We start from the raw sequence: 8,954 nt of genomic DNA on the forward strand, positions 1-8,954 counted from the left end.
TAATGTAAATAGCATATTGATATAATTGTTTGTTCAACTTCCTATGAACTTCCTGTATACTCTTGACCCAACACGTACAAACATAATATGCATGTATCGCTGCATGTCGAGTGGTGAAATAATCAAGGTATCTTTGTGTGCAAAGTGATATAACTGATAAGTCAAATACTTTAACCAAATTAAAGATAACAGTTATACTACTTCTAACATATATTTAACTAGCTCGACACAAACAATTATTCACAGACAGCTGCAGACTCTCTAAAATGAAGCTTGTCTGTGTTGCTTCTGGCTTAATAGGTTTATTTTTAATAACTTTTACATCCACAATCCCATCAGGTGTGGCAGTCGAAGATGACTCAGCAGGTATATATATATATAATATTTATACTGGTTATATGTGCATTTACAAGTATTACAAGTATATGTTAGATTGCTAAATATATTTTTAAATATGTTATAAATACAATCAGTTTTCACGAGCTGACAGAATTGTTTGCTTAACGGCATTTCGTTAGTCTTTATGTTTTGAGTTCAAATTCCGCCGAGGTCGACTCTGTCTTTCATCCTTTCGGTGTCGATAAATTGAGTACCAGTGAATCACTGGAGTCAATGTAATCGACTAGTCCCCTCTCCCATAGATAGATAGATAGATAGATAGATATAAAAGCCTGAATATTAAAATGTTATTTTCTTGTCATTCACAGTAATATATGCTGTTTAAAATGTTCCTACTTTATATGTATTTCTCTCTCACCCTTTCTCTCTACCTCTAACTTCAGCTAACTTGTTAACCGTGTAATTCTCCTCTTCACACCGTTATCGTTTCTCTTTCTCTTTCTCTTCACCTCTCACTATGTGACAGCGTAATGCATTGGCTGGTATTGCGTCAGTACTCTCAATATATCTGCATCTCATTCTTCATAAAATTTCCCTCTCGTTTCTATCTTTCTACCTGTATTTCCCTAACCTCAACGCAAGAACATCATTCCTCTCTAAACCTTGTGTTTCTAACTCTGTATACATCCCTCCCTTCATCTAACATTTTAACCACGTAATAACTATTACCTCACAGCGTTAACACATTTCTCTCCCTCTGTTTGTCTCACTCTTCGTTTCTCCCTTCAACTAATCACGTAATGCATTCGACCTTAGCGCATTAATTTATCGATAAAATAATAATGGTTTCGAAATATTGTTATTAATATTTGTACAGTGGGGTACAAATATACAAAATCAAATATATCCATCATGACTACCCAAGCACATGCATCACAAGCATAAGTGCTCAGTATGGTGATCTCATGTCAAGATAAACAATGAATAACCTTGCAGGTGGGCTTCCGTTAGAATTTTCCTCAGGTTGAGAGGCCAATCTTGTTCAAAAGGTTCTTGGATGAAGGTTGTTTAAGGATGATAAATGCAACACCTATGTTTCCAGAGATCAATTATTCAAACCCAATGAATTACTCCCGACACATGGCTATGATGCTCCTCCACTACTGCTCGTAATCAGAAATGCACATATCATCAGCCAATAAGGGATATAATTAAATGGTTACGGTCAAGCAACGGACAAGCAAATCTACAGTATTGAGCAGAATATTTGCTGTGGCCCATCTTTTGCAGCAAGATAAAATATGTGTATGATAGCACATCTAATTATTTAAGATCAGAAGCCATGACAGTCACTGCTTATTACTGCATCATGATCAATTCCACCGAGGTCGACTTTACATTTCATCTTTTCGGGGGTCGATAAATTAAGTACCAGTTGCGCACTGGGGGTTGATCTAATCGACTAGACCCCTCCCCAAACATTTCAGGCTTTGTGCCTATAGTACAAAGTATTGTTATTATTATTATTATTATTATTATTATCATCATCATCATCATCATCATCATCATCATCATCATCATCATCATCATCATCATCATCATCATCATCATCATCATCATCATTATTATTATTATTATTACTATTATTGACTGAGAGAGCAGTGCATGCCATGAAAATGACACTGGGGTAAAATATACGAAGCTCAGTATGTTTGTCATGATTACCTGTCTAATAAGGATAAACCAAACACATGCATCACAACCATATGAACGCGACATGGTGATTTCATATGAAAATAAACAATGAATGACCTTGCAGGTGGAGCCCAGCTAAAATTTTCTTCAGGTAGCGTAGCCCATTCCACTCAAGAGGTCACTGAATATGAGTCGTTTAAGGATGTTGAACGAAACACCCATGTTTCCAGAGGTGAATTATTCAAACCCCAAAGAATTCCTCTCGACACATGGCTATGATGCTCCCCACCACTACTTCTGCCCATGATCAGAGATGCACACATCGTCAGCCACGTAGGGACATGCTCATCTGACTAAGATCAAATAACTGACAAGCAAATCTGTAGTATTGAGAAGAATATTTGTTGTAGCCTGTCTTTCATAAGAAGACAAAAGATGTACATGATAACACTTCCAGTCAGTTAAGATCAGAAGCCATGACAGCCAGTGCCTGGTTGTTGTTGTTGTAAATTTTGTATTTGTCTTTAGCTTAATGATTTAGAGCACCGCGACGCGTAATCACGGAGGTGTGAGTTCGAGTCTCATAGCCGGCCACCAACACTTTTTTCTGCAAAATAGGCGTAGCTTATCCTGCTCTGGCTATATTATTATTATTATTATTATTATTATTATTATTATTATTATTATTATTATTACTATTATTGTTCAGTAGTTTTATTTTTATAACGTGCTTTCACTTCACTACCGAGCGCAGCTCTGTGCGCCTTGGGTATGTGCTGTGGTTTGCTGTGATGCTCTTATTGTTACTGTATTGAAAGTGTTTTGCGTAGGATGTGTGCAGCGCCCAATAGTGCAATTGTCTGTATGTTATATATATTTGTAAGCCCTGGTGTTTTTGTTATTTATTTGTCTGAATATTTTTTATTATACCTACAGCGCTTACTATGATAGGAATTGTTTCTGTTTTTAGATTCCACATTCGAGTTACCTCTATTTCCAGGTCTTTGTATTTTGAAAGTTTCTCCATTTCTTTTAGGGAAACGTTGTCATCTGCTGGTATTGATACATCAATTAGAAAGCATTTTTTCCTTCGTGATCTTTGACAACTATATCTGGCCTATTGGCCTTAATTTCTCTATCTGTGTGTATTGGCATATCTCTGAGTATGGTTGCTTTCTCCTTTTCTGTGACCTTTTCTGGCGTGTGTTTATACCATCTTTTTTCTGTTGTTATTCCATAGTGTTGGCATAGCTTCCAGTGTATATAGGTCCCAGCTCTGCCTTGTCTGTGAATATATTCCTTCTTAGCCAGGACTGGGCAGCCGGTGATAATATGATTTATTGTTTCTTGTCCATCGCCGCATATTCTGCAGTTACTTGTTATGTTTCTTTTCATTATATGTTTTTTGTAATCACTGGTAGGGAGGCTTTTGTCTTGTGCAGCAATTAAAAATCCTTCAGTCTCTGCTTTGAGTCCTGAGCTTCTCAACCATTTCTTTTGCATTTAGTTTAGCCCAGTATTTACCATGTAGGGGCTTTTCTTGCCATCGTTTTATCATGGTCGTTGCTGTTCTAGTTTTAGTTTGGATTTCATTTGTTTTATAGCTTTTCTTCTTCTTCTTCTTCTTCTTCTTCTTCTTCTTCTTCTTCTTCTTCTTCTTCTTCTTCTTCTTCTTCTTCGTATTTATTTGTCAGCTTCCTTAAATACTGAAAACAGTTTTTTGTTTTGCTCGTGTTTTGTGGCTATTTGTATTAGTTTTCGTTACTTCTGAAGTAGGTATTTTTGCAGTCCTATGGTGGTTATTTTATAATAGTTTTCCAGCTGTATAAGACCCCTACCACCTTCTGTACGTTGTATATATAGCCTTTCTATGTCAGATTTTGGGTGGTGCATCCTAGATCCTGTCATTATTTTTCTTGTTTTCCTGTCTATTTTAGATAGTTCGCTTGGTGTCCAGTTAAGGATATTGTAGCTGTAACTTATAACTGGGGCGGCTAAAGTGTTAATACCTATTATCTTGTTTATTACTATTATTATTATCATTATTATTATTATTATTATTATTATTATTATTAATATTATTATTATTATTACTTTGTTAGTGCAAGCTAATTTAGCTAGCAGGTATTTTGACTTGAGGTTTGGCGACACCAAGTCTCCTCAAATATCAAGTATCTTTCTTAGGATTCTTACAGAATGTAGGATGTAGTTTTCTGCGAATCGACAATACGAGTTTTAATTCCAATTTCTTTCAGTCTTGTAGGCTTATGCGAAATGCTTAATTGGCATCTTGTTAGTCTTTATGCCTTGAGTTCAAATTCCACCAAGGGCAACTTTTCCTTTCATCTTTTCGGTGTCGACAAAATAGCTACCAGTTAAACACAGGGGTCGATATAATTGACTTAACTACTGGCCTTGTATCAAAATTTGAAATCATCATCATCATCATCATCATCATCATCATTATCATCATCATCATCATCATCATCATCATTATTATTATTATTATTATTATTATTATTATTATTATTATTATTATTATTATTATTATTATTATCATTATCATCATTATTATCGTTATTATAACTAACAATTTCAACAGACGTGGGTCTTCTCTATCCGATGAAAATTGAATTTTGCTTGCCATACTTACCAATGGTTTCTGTTAGTGTAGTATTTACTAACAAGGATCCCATTTAAAGTATAATGTTTATCCTAATATCTGATGGGGAAAAAATACTTGTTTTGAGATATAGTCTGAATTTATCTTTCAACGAAATTTATTTCTTGGATCTAGTTCAAAGCGGGGGCGCCAGTATTTTCTTAACGAAACACTTTGAAACTTGGGACACTGGTAGAATGTGTCATATAAAACATCTTTTTCTCTTAGTCTTCTTAAGAAAAACTATTATATTGCAACTTATTTCATGTTAAAGTTGTCGTATTTCTGTAATTTCAACCAATGACTGACGTCCATTCAGCCGAATACGGTAAGTGCTGACTACGTAAACAAACGATTCTCAAACGATTCTGGCGGTGATAAAATTATTATTTCCTTGTCAACAAATGGCTGAAGCATATTGGCAGTAGCTAATAAACTTTTCTATTATAGGCACAAGGCCTGGTTTTTGAGGGAAGGGTTAGGGTTAGGGTTAGGGTTAGGGCAAATGTTGTACACATACAGTTCAGGCAGATGTTAACGAAATTATATTAAAAATAAAACGAAGGAAAACGAACACACGTGTGTTGCCTCTCTGCAAAATGTCAGAAGTAATGGAGATTAAATACGCTTTACACCGTTTAAACTGCCAAATGAACCGCTTAAACTGCCAAAGGAGTAACTGTAAACAGCTGAATACTTGTCAGTGATTGGTTGAAATTATCGAAATAAGACAATTTTTTACATGAAATAACTTCGAATACAAAAATTTTTTTCTGTTCTATAACACAAAATAGATAAGTATACGAAGTTTGAAAGTCTTTCGGTACCAAAAACGCTACATAAAACATAAATGAAAACTGGTGCCCCCGTTTTGAACTAGATCCTATTTCTTTTTATAATATGATTACTCAAACTTTGTCTCAACACTTTAGTTTCCCTAAAACCGCAGGATGTGGAATGCAATATATAATTGGACGAATAAAATAGTAGAACCCAAATATTTACATACCAATATATAAAGAATAAGGCACAATATATAAGAAAACAATAAAATAATTATTGAAACAGTGCATCTCTATAGAAATGAAACATCCACTAGTAGTGATCAGAGAACCCACATTCTTGATTCATCTTTTACATGACTTCCCTTTTCTATTGTTCTTGGCTGGTACTTTCAAAAATTTTCGTAGTGGAATCTCCAGCCATCGGCACTTGAACTTTACAATAAACACAAGGATCACTGATGTGTTTCTCTTTTTAAATAGTGCAGGACCATCTTCTAGGTAGGTGTAGCACAACAGGGGCTTGTAATTTTACCCCATCCTCAGTTTAAAGAGAATATATACGAGGTCATATGACTATTCTCTCTGAAAGGCAATTTGACTTAAAATATCTACGAAGGTTTCTCCAATTCGTTTGGATGGAACAAGAAGACACCTTTCAGCTTTGACAAAGCACGGATAGTTTACGTTCTTCCTATCGCGCATCTCTGAAATAGATTACCGAAAGCTGGCGACTGTCATGTGTACAAAAGGCCTCAGCTTTCATTCTTTCAGCAACATGCTCTATATCTTGAATATTCTTTAAGTATATCTAGGAAGGGCACTGTCATATTCTTGATAAACATTTCCAGTGAGTATATTTAAATTAAATGGTAATATACCAACGATTCATTTTTGCTCGTAGTTACTATTAATAGTTTGGGTTGCTATGATAATAATTTTTATTGTTTTCTGTGTTATTTGGTACATTTTCTGTTTTCATTCAGAGGGCATGATCCTTTTTCTGTTTTCACTTAGTGGGCGTGGCGACTTTTTCGTATCTCAGTGACTTGAAGGAAAACAATAAACTTTGCCCAAAAGCGTAAACATAAACAATATTTTACTGCTCCCCACTCAATGAACAAAGAGACTCCAGACTATAAAATTGTTTGCAAATGACATTTTTGCTATAGAAAATCTCTATTTTATATAGGGTTCTCCGGAGCGATTTGTAAACAACGTCTACTTCGGATTGAATAATAATAATAATAATAATAATAATAATAATAATAATAATAATAATAATAATAATAATGGTTTCAAATTTTGGCACAAGGCTAGCAATTTCGGCGTGGGAGGGGGTTAAGTCGATTACATCGACTCCAGTACTTAACTGGTGCTTTTTTTTATCGACTCGGAAAGGACGAGAAGCAAAATTGACCTCGATGGAATTTGAACTCAGATCGTAATGCCTCTGATGAAATACCTCTGCATTGTGTAGCATGGCGATGATGATGATGATGATGATGATGATGATGCTAGTGGTGGTGATGATGTCTATTTTTGCACGTTTGAAAAGTGTTTGAATCATTGTCTATTTTATTTTCAGCATGCAATTCATCGGTGGCCGACATCCTCTTCATTCTGGACTCGTCCGGAAGCGTGTCAAATGTTGACTTTACTAAAATGATAACTTTCGTCAAAGAAATGGTAAAAGGTTTTGATGTCGGCAAAGATAAAATCCGTGTTGCAGTTAGTTTATTTGCTGGAACCAGCGTTGAAAAATTCCATCTCAACAAATATTCCGACAAAAATGCTTTACTCTCAGCCATAGGAGCCATTAAAAGAATTTCGGGCAACACCAATACAGCCGATGCTCTCACAAAAGCGCGCACTGTCATTTTCACGGCTGGTAACGGGGATAGACCAAAAGTTCCCAATATTGCAATTGTCATCACTGATGGCAACTCTAACAATGCCCAATTGACAGTGTCGGCAGCCAATAACCTGAAGGCAACTCAAGCTGTTGTATTCTCCATCGGTGTTGGTACTAACATACGGCAAAGTGAATTACAGGCGATTGCTACAGGACCAGGTACAAGTCATGTGTTTACGGTTACGAACTTTGCGGCCCTCAATACCATCAAAAAGGAACTCGCTACCAAGACATGTGAAGGTAAGAGGCATTTTATTTTGACTGTTATCTTTTACTTGTATCAGTTATTAGACTACGCCCATGTCACGGCACCGCCTTAAAAAGCTTAGTCTAACAAATCGACCCAAGCTAGTGCGGATTTTTTTTTCTAAGCCTGATACTTATTCTATCAAGTTCTTTTTCCGAACCATTATGTTAAGGGAGCGTAAACATAACAACAGCGTATGACAAGCTGTGGATAATGGAGGACAAACACAAACACACGCACACATATATTTGCATATATATGAATATAAGGATGTGTGTATATATATAAATATGTGTGTATATATATATATATATATATATATGTGTGTGTGTGTGTGTGTGTGTGTGTGTGTGTGTGTGTGTGTGTGTGTGTGTGTGTGTGTGTGTGTGTGTGTGTGTGTGTGTGTGTGTAAGTCAGTAAATGATGGGGTTGTGTTAACCGCACGCGGAGAAATGATAGGAAAAGAAAAAATAATACTAATAAGGCAGAATGTTAAACTGAAAGCATATTTTAATATAAATGGGTGTAAGAAAGATTAAAAAGGTTTTCAAACCGGCTTTCATTGCATGGCGAACCTCATAATGGGCTTCTTTGAACTATCACTTTATGAGATATCACGCCAGAAATTTGGACACCTTTCCCACATCTACTTAGTAGAAAACTGGAAAAGATACCTAGATGATTGTTATATACACACACATACGTGTGTGTGTGTGTGTTACTTCATTAAACATCATGCAATTTCAAAGATGTTTAATTCAAATGAAGAGAAACGATAAAGTGCATGGTTTCGTTTGCTTGTTTTTATTTGTTATGTGGTAACATTTTACACTTCAATCTGCTCGGCATTTTGGCATTGCGGCAGTGTAGAGATTGGATTTCCTTGATTCAGGCCACCGGAATTGGCCCTTCAATCATAGCCAAGAGATTCGAACTGGTTTGATGGTAAGAAAGAAATCACACCGTTAGTATGTAGTAATACATCTCCTTTGTAGCACTGAGCTACAACTTTTTGTGACTATCATCATCAGCATCCATCTCAGAGTTCTTACTTTGTGTTCTTTAATTTAAGTAATCTGAACTTGTTCCTCTCTTTTTGATTGTTTTTGAATATGTCGCAACTAAGAGTATGCATGTTTGTTTCTGTATCTACAAGCGTGTATGTGTATGTTTACATATGTGTATACCTGTACATATTTCTGTGTGAATATGCGTGGCTTTGCATATGTGTATATATACATATGCCCATATATAGGTTTGTAATGGGCGTAAATGCATTTATCAGTATCAGAATCTGTGTATACATGAATACAT

General features: G+C 35.5%; 1 protein-coding gene across 2 annotated transcripts in view; it reads left to right on the forward strand.

Annotated features, from left to right (window-relative positions):
* The first annotated feature begins 242 nt into the window (after nucleotides 1-242).
* Nucleotides 243-8,954, forward strand: part of LOC106875418 (collagen alpha-4(VI) chain) — a 158,848-nt gene continuing 150,136 nt past the window's right edge. For both annotated transcript variants that reach the window (XM_089351167.1, XM_089351168.1), the window contains exons 1-2: nucleotides 243-366; nucleotides 7,067-7,633. In XM_089351167.1, coding sequence (XP_089207293.1) covers nucleotides 267-366; nucleotides 7,067-7,633 — 667 coding nt within the window. In that variant the 5' untranslated portion in view covers nucleotides 243-266. The remainder of the gene's footprint in view (nucleotides 367-7,066; nucleotides 7,634-8,954) is intronic.

The sequence above is a fragment of the Octopus bimaculoides genome, chromosome 4 (genome assembly GCF_046866305.1).
Source record: "Octopus bimaculoides isolate indiv1 chromosome 4, ASM4686630v1, whole genome shotgun sequence".
NCBI classification, from domain to species: Eukaryota; Metazoa; Mollusca; class Cephalopoda; order Octopoda; family Octopodidae; genus Octopus; species Octopus bimaculoides.